The sequence below is a fragment of the Terrapene carolina genome, unplaced genomic scaffold (assembly GCF_002925995.2).
Source record: "Terrapene carolina triunguis isolate 2854851 unplaced genomic scaffold, T_m_triunguis-2.0 Scaffold66, whole genome shotgun sequence".
NCBI classification, from domain to species: domain Eukaryota; kingdom Metazoa; phylum Chordata; order Testudines; family Emydidae; genus Terrapene; species Terrapene triunguis.
In genome coordinates this window covers 61,108,108-61,131,844 of record NW_020664417.1, presented here as the reverse complement: position 1 = coordinate 61,131,844, position 23,737 = coordinate 61,108,108, and the positions used below count along the sequence as shown (strand labels likewise).

The 23,737-nt window shown below is 44.1% G+C and overlaps 1 protein-coding gene across 3 annotated transcripts in view; it reads right to left on the bottom strand.

The window, feature by feature from the left end:
- Positions 1–22,244, bottom strand: part of PDS5A (PDS5 cohesin associated factor A) — a 156,766-nt gene extending 134,522 nt beyond the window's left edge. Inside the window, exons 1-2 of one of the 3 annotated variants that reach the window (XM_026647975.2) lie at positions 21,929–22,244; positions 20,986–21,156 (exon numbers count right to left, since the gene is read on the bottom strand). In XM_026647975.2, the coding sequence (XP_026503760.1) occupies positions 20,986–21,156; positions 21,929–21,955 (198 nt within the window). In that variant the 5' untranslated portion in view covers positions 21,956–22,244. Of the gene's footprint in view, positions 1–20,985; positions 21,157–21,835; positions 21,907–21,928 lie in introns of those variants that run through there. The other 2 variants (XM_026647973.2, XM_026647974.1) reach the window with 2 other exon arrangements.
- Positions 22,245–23,737: the final 1,493 nt, after the last annotated feature.

Here is a 23,737-nt window from a genome sequence, read left to right as displayed (position 1 = left end):
TGTTGAAGTGGAACCTTTTCTATGATTCCCCTGAGGAGCAGAGAGTTCATACCCTCTTGTAAAACCTCCTTGTGAGAGTGGTCCCTGAAGAGGAACAGGGAAGGAGGCTTGTGGAAAGAAGTTGTCAGAAACTTAATTAGTTACAGGTTATCCATGGAGGCTAATACCCATTTGTCTGTCGTTAGGGCCCTCCAGTCTCTGACAAATTGGGGAATGTGGCCTCCAAACATCTGAATAGGGGAATGAAGAGGCATGAATAAAGGGACATGGGTCTCGACAGTCCTGTCAAAAGGAACTCTTCGTCGGGGGGTTAGAGTATGAAGTGGCAATGGAGGTTACAAAGCTAGATTCCCCAGTCTATACACCCTCTGTGGTGGCTCCTGAGGACATTGTTGATAAAAGGGCTGAGAAGATGCCTTGCCCTGAAGATACGGATATAGAGTAAGTGTATAAATGCCAAGTGAGCAAAGGCGCTGTTCTCAAGCCTTTGAGGGAGTGGAGAAACTCATCCATTTTCTCATGAAACAGGTTAATAGTATCAAAAGGCAGATTTTGGATGGTACTCTGCACTGCTCTAGGGAAATCTGGGGGTTGCAACCACAAGTCTCTCTCTCTCATGACAACTGCCACAGCAATTACCTCTAACAGGGTATCTGCTGCATCCAGCACAACTAGGAGTGAAATTTTGGCCACCAAATTTTCCTTCATCCACTAAGACTTGGGAGCAGTTCTATCCTCCCCAGACAGCTATTTACCCAATGGGACTCAGTGCTCAGTCTAGAAGATACCCATCAGAGATGCTTAGTTTTGCAGTTCTCAAACTGTGGATTTGTGTCTCCAGAGGTAACATACTTGTTAACAGCAAAAATGTTTTTAAATAAATAAATATATAGAGAGAGGGGTGAGAAATAACAGACCTCAACTCTATTGTCCCTCTGCAAATTTGTGAACACAGAGTCAATCCCTTACCTCTCTCTAAAAGTGCAAAGTTTCAAAAAGTTCAATGAATAGAAGATTGATGGGGGCAGAATAGATCTGGACAAGGAGAAGAAGTCTGGAGATAAATGTGAGAAGCGAGGGACATATGCTTGTTTTGTTAAAATATTGTATGTTTGCTGTTGAAGAAAAAAATCCAGACTACTTAACGTTGTTGTTTTGTTTAAATAAAACAATTTAAAGGTCTGTCTGGTGATGTTCTCCTCCTAATACAGCATGGCAAGAAAATCCTCCAAATATTAATGATTAACCTGTTGAATTGGAGGTAGTTCACCTCCCAATGACTTCATAAATACCTGCTTCAATTACCTTTGGTAAATGAAATAACCAAACAATCATTCATTTTCTGATATAGCTGTAAAACTAATCTGAAAAGTTTTCAAAATAAATCACTGTTTAAAAATGTATAGTGTGTACCTTCTAAAAATGAAACCTATGTCTCTGAGTTGTGAAGAATATGTATTAAGGTTATAAAAACCAACAAGAATGCACTTTTATGTAGAAACCATGATTAAATCGAGTCTTCCTGACTAGTGATTTAAATCATGATTTAAATCAACTCCACCCTGTTTCTATATAAAAATTAAAGCCACCGAGGTTTTAAAAATTCTTTCCACAAGAACGGGGTTTATGTGATTAATGCCAACTGCAATTAAGTCCTAATACCCAACCCAAACTAAAAAAGGAAGAGTGGCCATTTTTCATGTGCTATAGTCAGCTTAAAAAAAAAAAAAAAAGCCAATAAAAAACAAAACCCTCAATATTTTTCATCCAAATCCTTGTTTATAACAATCTCATAGATATTTTTCTATTTTCATTATCTTTTCAAACCTCTTGACTATCAACTGATGCTGAAATTATTTATACTAATTGGTTTACCAAAAAAAGTGCTAAATACTATTTCAAAACACCTTCATAAATATTGAAAACGAATTTACAAACTTTCCCCCCTGCTTGAACAGCTTCATGAGTCACATTTTAAAAAACCCACATGTACACACAGGAGTCCCACGGGACAGACATCATACACATCTTACTCCCACATGCTACAGTACAACTCAAACATAATATAATATAGGAGACTCCACTTAAAATAGTTGAAATCAGCTGTAATAGATAGGGCTGTGAAAAACGTGTCACAGACAGTGAAGTTAGCCCTTCTCCATGAAATCTGATCTTCCCCTTGCTACTGGATATGTGAACAATTAAGCATGTCCCTGTCAGGTTGCGGAGGGACAGGACTTGCCCTTCCCCTGCAGGGCCGCTCTCGGGAGGTGGGGTGGGTGGGTGGGGAGATAAGACCCACCTCCCAGTGCCTCTCTCTGCTGCAGGAAGCTCCAGTGCTGGGCAGCAACCCTAGAGCAACCCTACAACTGGAGGAGGCTTGTGGAGGTGGGTCCAATCTCCCCCTGCTGCTGAGAATGTCCCAGGCGGGGGGCTCCTAGCTGCAAGTCCCGGCCAGGCTGGGGAGGTACAGGACTTGTCCTTCTCCTGCAGGGCTGCTGGGGGGTGGAGGGGGAAATAACAGAATCATAGAATATTAGGGTTGGAAGAGACCTCAGGAGGTCATCTAGTCCAATCCCCTGCTCAAAGCAGGACCAACACCAACTAAATCATCCCAGCCAAGACTTTGTCAAGCCGGGCCTTAAAAACCTCTAAGGATGGAGATTCCACCACCTCCCTATGTAACCAATTCCAGTGTTTCACCACCCTCCTAGTGAAATAGTGTTTCCTAATATCCAACCTAGACCTCCCCCACTGCAACTTGAGACCATTGCTTCTTGTTCTGTCATATGCCACCACTGAGAACAGCCTAGCTCCATCCTCTATGGAACCCTGCTTCAGGTAGTTGAAGGCTGCTATCAAATCCCCCCTCACTCTTCTCTTCTGCAGACTAAATAACCCCAGTTCCCTCAGCCTCTCCTCGTAAGTCATGTGCCCCAGCCTCCTAATCATTTTTGTTGCCCTCTGCTGGACTCTCTCCAATTTGTCCACATCCCTTCTGTAGTGGGGGGACCAAAACTGGACACAGTACTCCAGGTGTGGCCTCACCAGGGTCGCATATTGGGGAATAATCACTTGCCTCGATCTGCTGGCAATACTCCTACTAATACAGCCCAATATGCCGTTAGTCTTCCTGGCAACGAGGGCACACTGCTGACTGATATCCAGCTTCTCATCCACTCTAATCCCCAGGTCCTTTTCAGATCCACCTCCGGGTACCTTTTGGGTTGTAACCATGAGGGTCCCAACACTAAAATTTCAGATGTAAACATCTGAAAACGTGAAATTGACCAATTTAAAAACCCTCTGGCTGTGAAATTGATCAAAATGGACTGTGAATTTGGTAGGGCCCTGGTAATAGAACAGTAAACTATACTGATCAGCCACTAGGTGGCGCTGTGTGAAAATGCCTTATTTACACTACACTTAGCCATACCTGGCAGAGCATTAAAGGATCTTACTATGTACAAGAGTACAGGGTGTCAGAAGTACACTAGTGCCAGATGTGAACAAACAAAAGGAACAAAGCAACAAAGGTTGTAGGATTATCAACATGTCACTCCTCAATGTCCCACAAAACTTCAATTTTGACAAACCTTTACAATGGATGACTAGAACCAGTATTTTCCAAGATTCTGAATTGCTAAAAAGCTCCACCAAGAAACTGGAGATATTCAGGTATCTTCTTTAATTTATGCTATAGGGAATCAGGCAGAGCGTATCTTTAAATCCTTTGACTTTAGTGAAGACAGTCACAAATATCAGAGGGGTAGCCGTGTTAGTCTGGATCTGTAAAAAGCAACAGAGAGTCCTGTGGCACCTTTAAAACTAACAGATGTGTTAGAGCATAAGCTTCCGTGGGTGAATATGAAGTGGGTATTCACCCACGAAAGCTTATGCTCCAACATATCTGTTAGTCTTAAAGGTGCCACAGGACTCTCAGTCACAAATATGACTATGAAAGGATTCTGGCTATGTTTGATGCATACTTTACATCTCAGAGAAATGTGGTTTATGAAAGGGCATGTTTTAACAGTGAATTCAAGAACCAGGGGGAAATGTTTTATACAAGCTCTGCATGAATTGGCTGAAAACTGTGATTTTGGAACTGCCAAACATAAAAATATCAGACAGGCTGGTGATTGGGTTAACAGAAAAATCTTTCAACGGCCGCTACAACTGAAGCCAGACTTAAACCTGGACAGATCTATACAAATATACAAAGCAGTTTGAACTAGTCAAACAGAAGAAAAGGCTGGAGCAACTTGAAAAGCCTGAAACTAGTTTAGAATTTGTAAACAGACACTTGAGTGCTAAAAGTAAGAGTCCTAAAACCCCTGAGGCAAGGAGAGAAAACTCCTGGGCTAAGAGGGACAAATTCCAACCTACATGCACAAGATGTGGAAAAAGTTATATCCCAAGAGATGACTATGTCCAGCCAGAGGCACAGTATATGCATAAAATATGGACATTTTGCAGCTGTTTGCTGCACCAAAACAGTCAGGGAGTTGACTCATATTAAGGACAAAGGCAATTGTTCCTGGGAATCTACCACTTGTGATGACAAAGACCTGTCTGGAGTGTGAAACTGAATATTCATGGCAGACTATTGACTTTCAAATTGACTCAGGAGCTGATGTCACTGTCATCTCAAAAGGTACTTACAATCATCTTCAACTCCTCCCAGAGCTAAGGTCACCTGACACAGCTCTGACTAGCCCCTGGAGGTATTCTGAACTGCATGGGCCAGCTCATCACAGAAACAACTTGTAAGGACAAAAGTTAGGCATTCAGAGGGTATGTGATCAAAGGACCACAGGCCAACAACTTTCTAGCCATAGTGTGGCAATCATGACAAGCCTAGTGAGAAAGGTGGAAAAACTTGATGGAATATTTGGACATTTGAAAGGAGATCCAGTATAAATAACTAAGAGACAATACTGAGCCATAAGCATACATATACCTATCCCATTACTTCTTAAAGTGGAAACTGAGTTAAGAGAATGGAGTGGATTGGAATAATTAAAAAAAAAAAAATCACTCAGTCAACAGCACAATGTGCCCCAATCATGCCAGTTACAAAGAAAAATATGCATCTATGTGGATCTTAAACATCTTAATGAAACAACTGTAAGAGGAAAAATATGGCCTCCCAACACTGGATGGATGACTTCCTCCCCAAAGTGAAAGGAGCTACAATATTCTCCAAGCTGGATGCCTCAAGTGCATATTGGAAATTCCTTTAACCAAAGAAAGTGCTAAACTGACCATATTTATCACATTCCTTGGAAGATTTTGTTTCTGAAAATTACTTTTTGTGTACTGAAATTTTAAAAAAAAAGAAAGAAAAGAAGAAGATACACCTCTACCTCGATTTAACGCTGTCCGCGGGAGCCAAAAAAATCTTACCGCATTATATCGAACTTGCTTTGATCCACCGGAGTGTGCAGCCGTGCCCCTCCCAGAGCACTGCTTTACGGCGTTATATCCGAATTCGTGTTATATCGGGTCGCATTATATCGGGGTAGAGGTGTAGTAGAAATGTTAATGAACACAAATGGGGTTGCAGTTTGTATCGATGTTTTGATACATGGGTCTTTAATGGAAGAACACAACAAAATCCTCAATGAAGTTCTAAGCCTAATCATTGAGTCTGGACTAATCAGTCCTAGCCCTGAGAAAGTAAAAACAAAATTCAAAAACTGAATACAGCAAATAAGGTATCAGAACTGAGCTACGGATTGGGGATAGTAAATTACCTTGGCCAATACATAGACTGCCTTTCTACAGTGACAAAACCACTGAATGAACTATTAAAATCCAACACATCTTGTATATAGGGGTCAAATCAAGAAATTGCCTTAAAAAGGTAAAAAAATCATAACAGATCTAGTTTTCAAGTACTCTGGTGTGAACAAACCCCTGGGTCAGTGTGGACTCAAGCAGTTTGGCCTACATGGTATACTGTTATAACAACATGGCTCTTGAGTCAGGGGTGAGCACACTTTTTGACCTGAGGGCCACATTTGGGTATAGAAATTGTATAGCGGGCCACGAATGCTCACGAAATTGGGGGTTGGGGTGCGGGAGGGGGTGAGGGCTCTGGGATGGGGCTGCGGATTTAGGGTTTGGGGTGCAGGAGGGTGCTCCGGGCTGGGACTGAAGGGTTTGGGAAGTGGGAGGGGGATCAGGGCTGGGGCAGTGGGTTAGGGTGCAGGGGGGGTTGGGGGCTCCAGCTGGGGGTGCAGACGATGAGGGGCTTGGGGTGCAGGTGGGTGCTCCGGGCTATGACCGAGGGGTCTGGAGGGCAGATCAGGGCTAGAGCCAGGGCCAGGGCGGGCTCAGGTGTGCAGGCTCCAAGCGGCACTTACCGGAAGCAGCGGCTCTTACCCCTCCGGCTCTTACGTGGAGGCGCAGCCAGGCGGCTCTGCGCACTGCCCCGTCTGCAGGCGCTGCCCCTGCAGCTCCCATTGGCCATGGTTCTAGCCCTGGCTGCCCCTACACATAGGAGCCGGAGGGGGGGGGGGGCATGCCGCTACTTCCAGGAGCCGCGCAAAAAGCCCAAGACCCCGCTTGCCAGCTGGAGCGCAGAGCGTGGCAAGCCCCTGACCCCGCTCCCCGGCAGGAGCTCAAGGGCCAGATTAAAAGGTCCGACAGCCCGGATGTGGCCCGCAGGCCATAGTTTGTCCACCTCTGCTTTGAGTAGAGGCCCGCTGCATTTTGCTTTCGCACACTCACAAAAGCAGAAAATATGCACCAACTGGCAAAGAGTACCTGGCAAGCATATGGGCATTTGAGAACTTTTAAAGGTATCTGTGTGGATTGGATTTGGTTACACTGATAACAGACCATAACCCTCTTGTAACCCTGACCAACAGGAAAAAAACCTGGATCAGACACCGCTGGAATGCCAATGTCTATTGCTAGGGTTAATGCAGTTTAACCCAATTGCTAAATATGTTCCTCAAAAAATCTAGCAGTAGCAGACACAGTAGCAGAGCCCAGCATTCAACTACCTGTGAGCTCGAAGATGACATAATGGCATATGTGGATACATAAAGACTAGTGTCAGAAGAGAGACTACATCAGCTACAAAAAGCAACCTCGACAGACACACAACTTCAAGTAGTTTTAAGTTACATTAGGGCCGGCTGGCCCAAGTATCTAAAGGACACTAAGGAAGTAACAAGAGACTACTTTGTGGTATGTGGACAATTAAGCAAGTCAAAAAAAGTCATGATTAAAAAGGCAACTGCATTCAGAATTCCAAATGAAATGAGAGGAGAAATCCTAAACCTCAACCACGAAGGACACCAAAGATTAACTAAATGCCATGAACTGTCAGTCAGTATGATGGCTGAGCATCAGCATGGACATAAACAACAAAGTACTACATGTGAACACTTCAGAACTAACAGACCAACACAACACAAGGAAACTTTAATAACACCACCCCTTACCAGGCAGGCCTTGGAAGAGACTAGCTGCAGATTTATGTGAATTCAGAGGACATCATTACCTGGTCATAATGGACTATCTTTCCAGATATACAGAAATAATGTACTCGAAAGACATAATATGTTGCAATGTTATCAAGAAACTGAAGTGTATGTTTGCTAATTTCAGTATTCCAAACCACTACTCATGGTCAATGGACCACAATTCACTGCAGCAGAATTTAAGTCATTCCAAACAAAATATGATTTTGATCATATTATTAGCATCCCACAGGCGAATGGAGAGGCTGAGAGAGCTGTACAGACAGCAAAGAAAATCCTATAGCATGAACATCCATTCCCTGCTCTTCGGAGTTCAGATCGACATCAATAGCAGTTACTGGATATAGTCCAGCAAAACTCCTAATGGGAGGACAACTCAGAACTACTGTTCCAACTCTGGAAAAGAATATATCTCCAAAATAGCCAGGCATGAAGAGAGTAGCCCAGTCGTACAAAAAGGCAAAAAGAGCCTATGAATACTTTTACAACAGACATCACTCAAAGAACTGCTGGGTCTAGAATGTGGTGACCGTGTCTGTGTCAAACTGGATGGAGAAAAACTATGGATCACTCCAGCTGTTATAAAGAAAAGGAATTCAGCACCAAGATCACATGTGATTGAGACCAACAAGGGACCGTTTAACAGAAACCGGTGACATCTACATTTTTTCCCAGCAAGAACAATCAATCAAGCAAACTCTAGAGATGGTGGGTACAGAACAAGGTGACTCAGATTCTACACCAACCACAGCCACTTGTTGCAACTAATGGACAGCCATATGACCAAGTTGTTACATGTTTGGGTTGTGTAATTAGAAAGCTAGTATGATTAAGTCACACTTAACAGACGGGTATATACCAAACTTCAAAGATAGTGTGATAGTATATATTTTGTAAATGGTAGGAATGTACAGCTTAAAGGGGGAGATGTAATGGAATGCTAAACTGTATTATACTGTTCAGCCACTAAGTGGTGCTGAGTGTAAAATACCTTATTTAAGCTAAAAGAACAGGAGTACTTGTGGCACCTTAGAGACTACAAGTAGCCCACGAAAGCTTATGCTCTAATAAATTTGTTAGTCTCTAAGGTGCCACAAGTACTCCTGTTCTTTTTGCAGATACAGACTAACACGGCTGCTACTCTGAAACCTTATTTAAGCTAACCATTGCCATACCTGGAAGAGCATTAAAGGATCTTATAGTGAACACATCTGGAATGTATCTCTCTGAGGAGTAAGCTCTGCAGACAAGCGGTATCTGATACAGAAGCCTGACCTGCTAGTAGCAGCCTTGCAACATGCATGACATACAAGTAGTACATGACAACACTGAGCAGTTGCTCAGTTTGAGTAAAAGGTCAGAGTCTGAAAATTATTCATAGAAGCAGACAGAATACAGTTAAGATTAGGTGATATGACAAAACACTATATAACTGACAGTTGGTCCCAGTGAATGACCATCAAGACAAAGATTGTTTAAAATATAACCAATGTCATGCTAAATTTTAATTGGTGTAACTTAAATTTGGCAGTATAGCCACAAAAGTCAGCCCAACATTGCAGTTCTAAGATCTGTGTTAGGTAAGCGCACTCATGTCATCTGCCCCACACAAATAAAATATGCATTTAAAACTTGGTGACACATTTAAGGACACAAATTTTCAATCTTTGTGGCTACTCAAGCACACATTTTGGACGAACACTATCTTCGTTCACCTGCACCAGTAAATAAACATTAGACATCTTTGCAGCAACCAACGACTAACATCAGCATAGCCCTAGGAATAGTGTTCATTAGTTAACTGCTGCCGCAGTGCCAGCAATCATACACTGTTTTTCGTGACACTAACAATAAGCATGTGTTTTAAATTCTTAGGTAACAATGGTAATTAAGATAGTATCTGAAAGTCTTCCAGACTGTAACTAAGAATGTTTACATCGGTTAGAGTCTGGACCAAAGTTTGGTTTCTTTAAATACTAAGAAGGCTTCAGTACCCATTGTGAACTAATGGTCTGTTAACTATTTTGTACCTACCGCTCATTTAAAAACTAGATTTTGCTTTCTGGTGGAAGGAGAAGCATACGTGGCATTATGGGGATAAAACTACATGGAATGATTCAAGATGGTGTTCTGAGGGAGGTTGTTAATGTTGTGGAGTTTCTGGGGGAAATCTGTTGTGTCATGAAGGAAGCTGGCCCTTTGTGTGGTAAGTGGTTTGAGGATAGTTTCTATAAGCCCTGATAATTCCTTCAGTAAGAGTGCCATGGCCAAATATGATAGGTCTGTCTGGGTTCCCTGATTTGTGTATCTTGGGAAACATGTACAAAGTCCCTGGGATGGGTTCATGGAGAATAAGGTTGTAGAGTTTCCCCCAAATACCGAGAGAGAACTTGCTAAACTATCTGTTCCACCTTGTACTTAGCTATGACATTCTGCGTACGTTTTCCAGACCTGAAGAAAAGCTCTGTGTAAGCTCAAAAGATTGTCTCTTTCACCAACAGAAGTTGGCCCCGTAAAAGATATTACCTCACCTATCTTCTCTCTCTAATATCCTGGAACCAATATACTACACCACCACAGTGTATCACAGGAATGTTGTGAGGATTAATGTTTATATAGCACTTTGAACATGTGAAGTTTTAAGTATATTATGTTTTCCAGATCTTTAATCCACCATGTGTTCTAACTCTTGAAATTTAGTGGTACATCATAGACTTAGGCCCAAATTTTTATTTTAAAATACTTTGAATCTGACAGGATAAAGTCTTCCAGACTTGAAGGAGATTGGCCATGTGATTAAGGGATGCTACTAAGACTCAAGAGATCTGGGTTCAATACCTGCTCTGCCACAGATTTCCTGTGTGATCCTCAACTTCTCTGTGCCCCACTTTTCCATCTGTAAAATGGAAATAATACTTCTTGTGGCAAGTCCCTCTCCCCGCCCCGGGTGCCATTTGGGACTGGGGTACCACTGAGCCCACCTGACCCATCAGCTTGGGTTCCCTTCACACTGTACTGCTATGCAGCCTGTCAAGCCCTTCCCCAGGCTTCAGACTGCACTTTGCCTGCACAAATTCAGCTGTAGCAATACACACAGATGTTGAGATCAGCTCTGCATGGGAAGGCTCAGTTTAGGAACTGCCCAGTTACTCAAGTGCACACCCCCCTCTGGAGTATAAACCCAAAATTACATTGCCTTGCGCTGCACAGAGAACTATACAGAGTAAACTCATGAAATTCGCCCCCTCCCTCAATGTGGAGAGGAATATACACAGCTTTCTACCCCAAATTATGATTTCCACACACTGGTTTTAGACAAAAACAAGTTTATTACTACAAAAGATAGATTTTAAGTGATTATAAGGACTAGCAAACAGATGAAAGCAGATTACCTAGCAAATAAAACAAACATGCAATCTAAGCTTAATATACTAAAGAAATTGGATATGTGTAGCAAATTCTCACCCTAAATGTTGTTTTAGGCAGATTGCAGAGATTCCTGAAAGCAAACTGCACTTGCTTGCAGCTTAAAACTCCAATTATTCCTTTCACAGGCTAGATCACTTTTTGAATTTAAGGGCAACCCAGGATCTACCCCACCCCTTCCCTGAGGCCCCACCCCACACAACCCCCCTCCCCCCCCATCGCTCACTCTCACCCACCCTCACAAACTTTCACCGGACTGGGGTAGGGGTTCAGGAGGGGGTGCGGGCTCAGGGCTGGGGACAAGGGGTTCGCAGTGTGGGAGGCTGAACCTGGGACAGGGGGTTGAGGTGCAGGAGGGGATGAGGGGTGCAAGCTCTGGGAGGGAGTGCCGGAGGGGGCTCCGGGCTGGGACAGTGTTGGGGTACAAGAATGGGTACAGGGTGCTGGCTCGGGGGGGGGCAGGGCTGGGGCGAGGGTGCAGGAGGGGCTTTGGGTGCTGGCTCTGGGAGGGGGCTCAGGGCTGGGGTGCAGCCTCCCACTGGGCAGCATTTATCTCCGGTGGCTCCTGGTCGGCAGCATAGCATAGCATGGCTGCTGCTAAGGTAGGCTCCCTGCCTACCCCAGGCCTACGCCGCTCCCGGAAGGGGCCAATGCGCCCCTGCGGCCCCTGGGGAAAGGGGGCAAGGGGCAGATGGCGCTGATCTCAGCTGAAGCCTCTAGGCCAGGGGTCGGCAACCTTTCAGAAGTGGTGTGCCGAGTCTTCATTTATTCACTCTAATTTAAGGTTTCACGTGCCAGTAATACATGTTAACATTTTTAGAAGGTCTCTTTCTATAAGTCTATAATATATAACTAAACTGTTGTTGTATGTAAAGTAAATAAGGTTTTAAAAATGTTTAAGAAGCTTCATTTAAAATTAAATTAAAATGCAGAGCCCCCCGGACCAGTGGCCAGGACCCAGGCAGTGTGAGTGCCACTGAAAATCAGCTCGCGTGCCGCCTTTGGCACACCTGCCATAGGTTGCCTACCCCTGCTCTAGGCCAATGGTCACCAACCGGTTGATAGCGATCGACTGGTCGATCCTAGAGGATCTCTCAGTCAATCGCGATCTCTGGCGGTGTAACGTGGCTGCCGCTACGGCAGATTCCCTGCTTACCCCGCCCCCACAGCTCTCCTGGAAGTGGCCAGCGCGGCCCCAGGAGGGCAAGGGTCTCCCTCCACACACTGCTCCTGCCTGCAAGCACCGCCCCCACAGCTCCCATTGGTCTGGAGAGCTGCAGAGGCGGTGCTTGCAGAGAGGGTCAACATGCAGAACCACATGTCCCCCGCCCTCCCCCAGGGGCCGCAGGGGCGCGTTGGCTCTTTCCGGGAGCGGTGTGGGGCCGGGGTAGGCAGGGAGCCTGCCTTAGCCTCGCTGCGCCTGCCACCAACCAGGAGCCACCAGAGGTAAGTACTGTGCGGCCTCCCGCTGGGCCCCAACTCTGAGCCTCCTCCCAGAGCCAGCACCCTAATCCCCTCCTACACCCCAACCCCCAGCCCCCCTCAGAGCCAGCACCCTGTACCCCCTACTGCACCCCAACACTCTGCCTCATCCCGGAGCCCCCTCCTGCACCCAACTCCCTCCTAGAGCTTGCACCCCTCATCCCCCACAAACCCCTGCTCCAGGCTCAGCCCAGAGCCCCCTCCCACACTGTGAACCCCTTGGCCCCAGCCCAGGGCCCGCACCCCCTCCCAAACCCCTACCCCGGCCCAGTGAAAGTGACTGAGGGTGGAGGAAAGCGAGCGACAGAGAGAGGGGGGAATGAAGTTAGCAGGGCAGGGCTTTGGGGAAGAGGCAGGGTAGATCCTGGGTTGCCCTTAGATTCAAAAAGTGATCTTGGGCATTAAAAGGTTGGAGACCAGTGCTCTAGGCAATGCTTAGTACTGTTAAAAAAAACAGGTCCTAGGCATCTCAAATTGGGCACCCAAAATGAATTAGCACTTCTGACCTTAATCTCTCCATGCTTCAGTTCCCCATCTGTAAAATAGGGATAGTACATCTCCTCACTTCACAAAGGGGTGTTATGAAGATTAATTCATGTGTGTTTGTGAAGCACTCCGATTCCATAGCAGGGAGCACCATAGAAAAGTCCATGAGAAAATTAATAATTCTTTATTCAGGGTAGGCCTTGAATAGTGTCCATTAAATAATGCCTAAGGCAAAGTACTATAAGGGGTTATTGACTAGACTGACCATAAAACTAGGCAAACTACACCAGGGCTGATGCACACATTCGATCACTGGGGACCCTCTTGTTTTAATAAACTTACCCTCTTGTTGCCAGGAGACCATCACAGTAATGCTGGAGATGTGAGTTTGCCATTAGTAGCTGCTGCACTTAGAATAAGAAAATTACTGTGGTCAAAAATGAAGTACTTTATTCCTTTATTTTCCAATGGACCAATAATATTTGGGTGAGTTGGAAGCCTACATAAGGTGAATGCTTTAGGATTAGTAGTCAGAGAGCTTGCAAAACATACATACTTGCATTCTGTTTTGCTCTTGTTGTTTTAATAAAAAGAAAGCCAGACCATGATTTCTTATACACTGACTAGTGATCTGTCCTAGTTAATGAGAAACTTGATTGTTACAACTGTAAAACTAACTGAAAGAATTAGACGGAGTAAACTAAAAAATAGGAATTTGGCCCTAGGCTTGTGTACCCAACAACAGCTCAAGAACATTTGCAAACTCAGTTTGCCCCTGCAACTTTACTGCAACTATAAGTACAATTAATCAAAGTTTTTGAAGTGCTAGAATAATTATCTATGGATCTCTATAATAACCAGGCTACTCTTTTCCTGTAAGCCTCAAATCCTGCTAACACTTAAGCATGTGCTTAATTTTACAATTTTTAATCCCACCAACCTCAACAAGACTACTCATTGCATAAAGTTAAGAATAGAAGTAAGTGTTTGCAGGATTGGGGCCCTAAGTCATGAAAATACTGATAAGACCTGGAATTTCAGATATGTTATTGGAAAAACAGCATTATTAAGTACTAGTTGGCTACAATTATCAATTAAGGTACTTAATACAGATACATTTTTCTCAAAAAGCAAGCACACACAAAAAATCTCCAACACATTAATGTCCAAAACCAGTTACCAGATTCTCTCCATAGATAACACACCAATTCATATTCTTCAGGTACTCTCAACAGGACTACTTCCATATGTTTAGAGACTTTTAGAGAGCCTCTTCCTTTGCTCGAAGCACCCATTCCATAAATTAACACACATAATATAAAACATATTGTATTATTAAAAGTAATTATTTCCAATAGCACATTCCAAACAGGGAAAACAGAACAAAAGCCCTGCTCCAAGGATCTCATAATATAAAACTAGACAAGACAAGCAAACAGGTAAGGGGAAAGGAACTGCTCATCCTATGTTGACACAAAGATCTATCAGCTAATATGTGGATAAATAAAGTCTATCCAAACTCCTCCAGCTGTCAGCCCATGCCCTAACCAAAATCCTGGGGACAAGCAACTTCCAAATATGCTGCAAATGCTAACTAATCCAGGTACTAATGGACCAGGTCCTAGAGAAGGCAATGATAAAATAGTGAGTTCCAAAATGAAGGAACCATCACAGTAAACTCTCAGCCAGCACCTGTCTCCCTTACATGAAGAAAAGTAGTGTCTAATTAACTGATCACAAGGGAGAGAAAAAAAAACTTCAAAATTCTAATCTCATCCCTGTCACACAGTTACATGGCCTGAGACAAGTCTTAATCTCTACAGATCTCCACTGTCACATATAAAATAGGTTTACAAACCTACCTCAAAAAGGATGTTGCAAGGATTTGTTTAAATTTGTACTCTGAAAATGTATTCCCCTCTCCCCTCTCCTTCAAAAAACCCTCTACCAATTCCATTAAGTATTCAGTATATAATGCACTTTTACTGTTCTATAATTTTTCTGTACTGTATGGTATCTACTGTGAGCCTCTGACTAAATCCCTTGAGGCAGGGACCTGTTAGACATTTGGTACATTTTATATAGAGCCATTAGTGTAAACAGTACTGTATAGTAGGTGGTACTAATGGCTCTATATAAAAACAAACACTGTAAAGTGCCTTTCCTCCCCCCCGCCCCCAGCCTTGTCATAAACTTAAACTTCCCAAACTGCATAGTGAATGGTGCAAAACTGTGTCTGAGCTGGCCACATTTCTTGCTCTCTTTTTACTAAAAATAATTCAACAGGTAGATAATGGTAAGAAGTGGTACAGAAGATGCATACAGCATGACGACCTCAGACAGTTTTGCACCGCTCATTATGTAAACATTTGTTAAAATGCCATTATTAAGTCAAAATTATAAGTAAGTCTATCATTAAGTTACTAGTGAATAATATTGATGGTAATTATATCAATTTATATGTAAATATATTAAAGTTTTCCCATGTGACTGATGAAGTTATATCAGAGATTTTTGTTTACATTGCCAAGATTAACCAAGTATGGACTTTGAAAAGACATTTGGCAATATTAGTGCTAAGTGGCGCACAGGATCTGGTCCAAGAAGTAATATAGCTGAACTGCTTGGTAACAGCAGCCATAACATAATTAAATTTAACAACCTTGTGGGGGGGAAAATACCATAATAGCACTTAACTTCAAAAAGGGGAACTACAAAAAATGAGGAAGCTAGTTAAAAAGAAATTAAAAGGAACAGTTACAAAGGTGAAATGCCTGCAAGTTGCATGGTAACTATTTAAAAACACCATAATATAGACTCCAACTAAATGTATACCCCAAATAAAAAACAAATAGGAAGAAGACCAAAAAAAGGCCACTATGGCTAAACAGCCAAATAAAAGAGGTGGTTAGAGGCAAAGAGGCATCCTTTGAAAACTGGAAGTCAAATCCTACCAAGGAAAATAAAAACGTACATAAACTCTGGCAAGTCAAGTGTAAAAGTATAATTAGGCAGGCCAAAAAGAATTTGAAGAGCAACGAGCAAAAGACACACAAACTAACAGCAAATCATTTTTTTTAAGCAAAATAGAAGCAGAAAGCCTGATGAACAACCAGTGGGGTGCCACTGGACAATCACAGTGCTAAAGGAGCACTCAAGGAAGACAAGGTTGTTCCATAGAAGCTAAATGAATTTTCTGCATCAGTATTCACTGCAAAGGATGTGAGAGAGATCCCCACATCTTAGCCATTCTTTTTATGTGGCAAATCGGAGGAACTGTTCCAGATTGAGGTGTCAATAGAGGAGGTTTTGGAACAAAAGTGATAAATTAAACAGTAATAAAGCACCCAAGAGTTCTGAAGAAACTCAAATAGGAAATTCCAGAACCACTAACTCTGGTATGTAACTTATTGCTTAAATCAGCCTCTATATCAGATGACCGGCTGATAACTAATGTGACGCCAACTTTTTATAAAAGCTCCAGAGGCGATCCCGGCAATTATACCCCACTAAGTCTACCCTTAGTACCAGGCAAACTGTTTGAAATGATAGAACAGAACAGAATTTTCAGACACACAGATGAACATAAGTTGGGGAAGAGTCAACACGGCTTTTATAAAGGGAAATCATGCCTCAGCTATCTATTAGAATTCTTTAATCGTATCAACAAAAGAGTGGACAAGCTGATATAACATACTTGGACTTTCAGAAAGCCTTTGACAAGATCCGACACCAAAGGCCCTTAAGCAAAGTAAGCAGTCATGACATAAGAGGGAAGGTCTTCTCATAACTGGGTAAAAGATAGGAAACAAAATGTAGGAATAAATGGAGAGAGATAAATAGTTGTGTCCCCCAGGGATCTTTACTATAGGGTGACCAGATGTCTTGATTTTATAGGGACAGTCCCGATAGTTGGGGTTTTTTCTTATATAGGCACTTATTTTCCCCCACTCCCAGTCCTGATTTTTCACACTTGCTATCTGGTCACCCTACTTTACTAGGACAGGTGCTGTTCAACAAATTCATAAATTATCTGGAAAAGGGGGTGAACAGTGAGGTGGAAAAGTTTGCAGATGACACAAAATGACTTAAGATAGTTAAGTCCAAAGCTGACTGCGAAGAGTTACAAAGCAATTTCACAAAACTGGGTGACTGGACAACAAAATGGCAGATGAAAGGCAATGTTGATAAGTGCTAAGTAATGCATATTGGAAAAAATAATCCCAAATCTAAAAGTACAAAATGATGGGATCTAAATTAGCTGTTACCACTCAAGAAAAATCTTGGAACCATAGTGGATACTACTCTGAATACATCTTCTCAATGAGCAATGGCAGTCAAAAAAGCCAACAGAATGTTAGGTACCATTAAAAAGGGATAGATGGTAAAACAGTAAATATCATAATGCTACTATATAAATCCATGGTATGCCAACACCTTGAATACTGTATGTAGTTCTGGTTGCCCCATCCCAAAACAAGATGCATTAGAATCAGAAAAGGTTCAGAGATGGGCAACAAATATTACCAGGGATATGCAGCAGCTTCCATATGAGAAGAGATTAAAAAGCCGGGGACTGTTCAATTTAGAAAAATGACGACTAAGGAAAGATATGATAGAGGGCTATAATCGTGAACGGTATGGAGAAAGTGAGTAAGGAAGTGTTAATATACCCCTTCACATAACACAAGAACCAGGGTTCACCCAATGAAATTAACAGGCAACAGGTTTAAAACAAGCATAAGTAAGTGCTTCTTCGCACAATGCCCAGTTAACCTGTGAATTTATTACCAGGGGATGTTGTGAAAGCCAAAACTATAACTGGGCTCAGAAAAGAATTAGATAAGTTCATGAAGGACAATCCATCAGTGGCTATCAGCCAAGATAGTCAGGGATGCAATCCTATGCTCCAGGTGTCCCTAAACCGCTGCCTGTGAGAAGCTGGGACTGGACAGGAGGGGATAATTTGATAATTGCACTGTTCTATTCATTCCCTCTGAACAATCTGGCATTGACCACTGTCAGAAGACAGGATGCTGGACTAAACGGACTATTGGTCTGACCCAGTATGACAAGTCTTATGTTCTTATTTATCTATGGACAATTTAAAAAGCTATTTTAATAAGTTAATCTACAACAGAGCCAAATGTGAATTTATAAAACGACATCCATGCTTAAGTTATCCCAAAGCACTTTACAAAGTAAAGAATTAAATACTGATCGTGTAGTGACAGTGTAGGTAAACTGACATTTTTATTTGGGATAATTCACTTAACTCTGGAACTTGTTCGTAGATACCCCTCTACCCCGATATAACGCTGTCCTCGGGAGCCAAAAAAATCTTACCGCGTTATAGGTGAAACTTGCTTTGATCCACCGGAGCATGCAGCCCCGCCTCCCCGGAGCGCTGCTTTACCGCGTTGTATCCAAATTCGTGTTATATCGGGTCGTGTTATACCGGGGTAGAGGTGTAGCAACTTTTTACAGTGTCTTTAACCAGTTAGAGGCACATCTGGCTTAAAACACAGTTTGTATCCACACAGTACATGGTTAACATATGAATCTTAACTGTCCACCACCTGCTAGCTATCTAGTGTGGCACACTCTTTAGTTTAACCAATTAGGCACACAGTTCTGCAGTATGGACACACCTCCAACCATGGCACTAACACAGGTTCCCAGAATGACCCAAGCTGCAATAATAAATAAATAAATAAATAGTAGTAGTAGTAGTAGTAATAATAAAAGCACATTATTACAAGTATTAGGTCTAGATGACAAAATTCAGTTTTGATGGCAGAAAGCTGTACAGACAAATCAAATAATGGTTTTGTAACCAGTTAAGTTGACTGTGGCTTTCACCAGTTAGACTAGAATTAAAAACTGTGTGGACAGGCCCAAAGATGGCCAAAACACAAAGTCATACTCTAATTTTTCCAAAGATAGCCATGGCATTTTTAGTTTACTCATGGGCAGCCACCAGAGACTGGCAGAGACCTCAGCTTCAAGGTATACTGCCAGGTTAATTTATGCCTAAATTGTAAAGTATCAGAGGGGTAGCCGTGTCAATCTGGATCTGTAAAAGCAGCAAAGAGTCCTGTGGCACCTTATAGACTAACAGACGTATTAGAACATGAGCTTTCGTGGATGAATGCCCACTTCGTCGGATCTATCCGACGAAGTGGGTATTCACCCACGAAAGCTCATGCTCCAATACGTCTGTTAGTCTATAAGGTGCCACAGGACTCTTTGCTGCTTTTAAATTGTAAAGGTTTGTTTTTTCAAAACCTACAAACTAACTTCTTAAAACTCCATTAGAAACAAGTTTATGTTTGTTTTTAAGAGAGCATGCTTTCTTACAGAAAAGGGGAGAAAAACACCCTCTTCCAGAAAATTATGCCATATCTCATCAGACATAGACTTGGCCACAGTAATCTATACATTCATGACTTCCAGACTTGATATTACAATTATCTAGGAATGGCACTTTACCCATGTTCTCCACACTATACTAGCTCCCCATTCTCTATAGACTCCAATTCAAGATCTCTGTCCTAACATTCAAAGCCCTTTGGAGATAGTTAGCCAGAGCCAGAGCCAGTCCGGAGACATTTCCTCTACAATCATGACCCCCACAATTATGTTCCACTGGAACAATGAAAAAAATTAACTTTTGGTGAGGCTCATGAGTGCAAGAGATAGAGCTTTCACAAGAGATGGAACCACACTATGGAACTCACTTATGCAAGAGATAACCACAGGCTTTGCCACTTCCAGAATTAAATGCAAAACTTATTTCTTAAATATATTTTTTAAATGTATACAGAGGAATATTTTTTCACATCAACTATAAAACTAATCAAGTTACTTCTTCTACAGGATTAAAGAATAATTTGTTAGTTCTGTTTTTCAATACTTGTGAGACACCCAGCTACTACAGTGATGGGAGCCATATAATCAGATTAGACAGCCAGAAACCTTCTAGTACTACATAGTATACCATCCATCCTGAGCATGGACCCAAATCCTAGCTTAAGACTTGAATCTTCAACTCTCTGGCCCAAAGACCACAATACTACCAATTGAGTGACCCAGATATTTAATCAATACCTGACTTTATCCTCTATTTTCAGCATACATTTAAAAATAATATGCCATGGCACGAAAGTTAACAAGGCAAATTTGTATGTTCTGCACTGGAAAAAAATTGATTTAAAGCCATCTGTACACCTAAGAGTCCACAAAACAAAAAACAAAACAAAAAAGGAGAGAAAAATACTTGTGACAATCCCTCTTACTTATGAAAGTTTAACAACTTCGTGACTTTATTTACACTATGGGCTTATCTACACATGACATTATTCCAGAACAGCCATTTCACTCTAAATCCACATGCTACCTTGATCTGAATTAACACTCAAGTGTAGACAAGCCCTGAATAGTCTGAACACAAAACTTTATAATCTTTATATAATTCAGCAGCAGTGTGTGCACAAAGAAGCATAAGTCATGAAACTCTAGAAACTCTAGAAATGCAGCTTCTACGTTTGTAACATGCTATAAATTAATGACAACTAACTTTATAATCAATAATAGCCAGCTTTCTAAACTACAATTACTTGTGTGTAATATAATCAACACCCATCATGCCATGCTTGGACTATGACGTATCTTTCAAAACCCTGGAACTCTCAATAATCGTCACATTTAAAAACAAATTTAGCTTCCTGTAATCCATATTTGCAATTCCACTTCTGACCCCTTGTGGGAAGTTTAATTTATTTCATGCCAAATTAAAATATTAGCTTACAAAACACACAAATTAATACACTGATGATTCAACCCCTCACCACTTTAGGTGAATATATAAAAGCAGACATGGCAATATGGTACCAAAGTGATAAAAGTAAATCATAAACCTTTGAAAAAGAAATAATACAAATTTTGCCAGGAGGATCTGGAGGTAAGTGATATGCATCTCAACTACATAAAAAAACCTCTGTAGCTCCCAAGGCAGAGATGAAAATGTTTGTTTAGTTTGGGTAGTGCTTAAAGGGGCAAATGCTGAGAGGTGAGGAGAAGAAACACATACCTTCAACCGTTTGACCACCTCATCGTTAGTAATTTTGTCTGTGATCTCCTTTACTCCGGGAGGATAGTAGATGATCTTGCCATCGGCAGGAGGTTTTGGTTGGGTAGCAGGAAAGTCCATCCTGGTGCCACTGGTTATAAACTTTCCTTCTCCACAGTCCTCTACCGGCCTCTATCGGTCAGAAAACAAAAGTTCAGCGGAACAGAGACGACTTTCAGCCCTCTTTTTCCATTTCTAAACCTCAATTCACTGAAGGCCCCACTTAATATCATGAGGGCAAAAATCCTGCACCCCCACCCCTTGGGGAGGGCTTCACTGACGCCCCTTACAAAGCCACCTCTCTCCCCCAAACTCCTGCCTTTCCAGCCTCCTCCAGCGCCTCCTTTCAGTGCGGGGCTTCTCCAGCCCAACATTATTAGTTTGCAGCCTCATATTTTACAATGAAATTTTAACCCAGATCCAAGGATGCCCCAAGTTTAAAGCCCATTATAGCCCAAGGGGGGTCGGGGAGGGCCAAATCCTGGCCCCAGCGGGTCTCTGGGGCCGTCACAGAAGCCTCAGATCTGGGAGACGAGGCCTAAGCAGTTAGGCCTCAAAACTATCAGGAGGCAAAGAGACCAACAGGAGAGGGGGGGAAGGAAGGAGGTGGCTGGGATCCTAAACAAAACCTCGCTGCCGGCCAGCCAGCCCCGCGCAGCTAAGTGCTGAGCCCCACACCTGGCCCCTACCTCCCCCCGGAGAGGGGGGCAGCCCCCCAGGAGGGGACCAGGCCACTCTCCACTTTACATTTGTTCCTTCAACTTCAGGTGCCCACAGCCCCAGCCCCCCTCCCCGCCCCGGAGCCCCTCACCCAACTAGCTCTGCGAAGCCTACAAAGAGCCCCCCTCCCCCAGTGCTGCCGCGGGGCGGGGAGGAGGGAAGCGGGACCCGGAGCCGCCTTTACCTCATGCAGCTCCGGAAGGTGCAGCATTGAGTAGCCTCCGTGCCGGGTGGGTGCTGCTGCTGCTCCGCCACCGCCAGCGCCCTGGCTGCTCCCGCTGCCTCCTTGCTCCGCGGTGCGGCGGCGGCTCCTGCCCGGGGAGAGGTGGGGGGAGGAGGCTGCTCGGCGGCGGCAGGAGCGGGGGTGAGAGGGGGCGGCTCAGGCGGAGCGTGCGCCGCGCCGCGGGGACACAGTGCCGCTCTCCGTCCGGCCGGGGAAGAACAGCCCAGGAGGAGGCTCCGCGCTACTCTTCCCCCCACCCCCCGGGGCCTGGCCCAGCAGCGCCACCCAGCCGGGATCCCCGCCCCAGCCTGGCAATAGAGCCCGCGCCCCGGCTCGTCTCTCTCGCGCCTTGTGCCCAGCTCAGGCAGGGCGGCGGCGGGGCAGGCAGTACCGGGCACGACCGCAGCAGCGCCGCCTCCCGCTTGGCGCCAAAACCAGCAGCGGTCCGGAGCCGGCCGGCGGCGGGGGCTGGCCGATCCCGACGGGCCAGGAAGAAGGGGAGGATGAGGGGGCAGCCGGGGGCTGCTCACCACCGCGTCCCCTGCATGGCAGCTTGAGCACGGTCGGGGTGTCAGGGCCACAGGCACCAGCCCCCCTCCCCTCGCTCGAGCCCAGGGACAAGGGCACGCACCCGGCACACGCCTGGTGTAGCGGGGGTCCTGCCCGTGTCTCCCCCGCGCCCGCTGGCTGCGCAGCTCTTAGGCGAGTGTGACAGACAGACAGGCGGGCGGGAGGGAACTCCCTGTTCGGGCACTGCCCGCTCCAGCAGGGCTGAGCTGCCCCTGGGGCTTACGGGGTCACTGCAGGGCGAGCTGGGAGCAGAAAAGGAAACCCGCGGGAATCCCGCCGAGGCGGGGCGCCCCCTCCGCACGAGTCTGGAAAATCCCTTTGCCTTCTACCTCTGCTCTGAGCCCCGAGGCCGTGCTGGGCCACTCACTGCCAGCTTCGCCTGTGAGCAGGTGCTACCTGGCTTGCTGGAGTGGGCCCAGCGGCTTCCCGCGATTCCAGCTGTCTCATTCCCCAAGGTTCTAGCCATTACTCTGGTTATCAGCTTCCCTGGTGTATTAATCCTTTGCCTGTCCCACGTTTGTTCTGTTCTCCTTGCAGGTTGCCCCAGAAAGAAGTGCAGTTAATTTTGCTGAGCTGCATTTTCTTTCTGGTCTCAACTAGCTTTTGAACATTCATGTTTGCTTTTGACTTTAACTCTTCTTGCTACTGTTAAGTTCTGATCAGTGCAATGATTTTTCCCATGTTTTACTTATTTCCAGTGACACCCATTGCTTTCTAATCAGAGAAGAAACCAGAACTGTGTCCAAGTAACCCCCAAGCTAAGGATAGACAAGGGAAGTAACAGAGATTGGATAGGAGAAGGGGAGCAACATCTGTACATGTATAAAATAAAATACATGTTGTAGCCAAGTTATTTGTCAAACATGACATTGTCAGCCAGCAAGTTTCTCAGTTATCACCACAGATGCAGGCCTTCAGGGGGATCTTGAATATACAGAGAAAATGAGAGCTTGTGAATGAGCTCAGGAAGGCCCTTACATGCAAAAATCATAACTGTTTAATAGTCTTTCATCTACTGTTTCCTAGAAATTGAACACATTTGGTTAGGTCTGTGACAGAATGGGATATGTCTTTGTCAAATTATGAATTCCATTTTGTATTGTATACTGAATTCCACCAGAGAGGTCCTTTGGGGCCATCTGCCTGTCCCAAGTCAGGATAAAGGAGGAGGGTTGGGCGTGGGGCTAGCAACTCCACCCT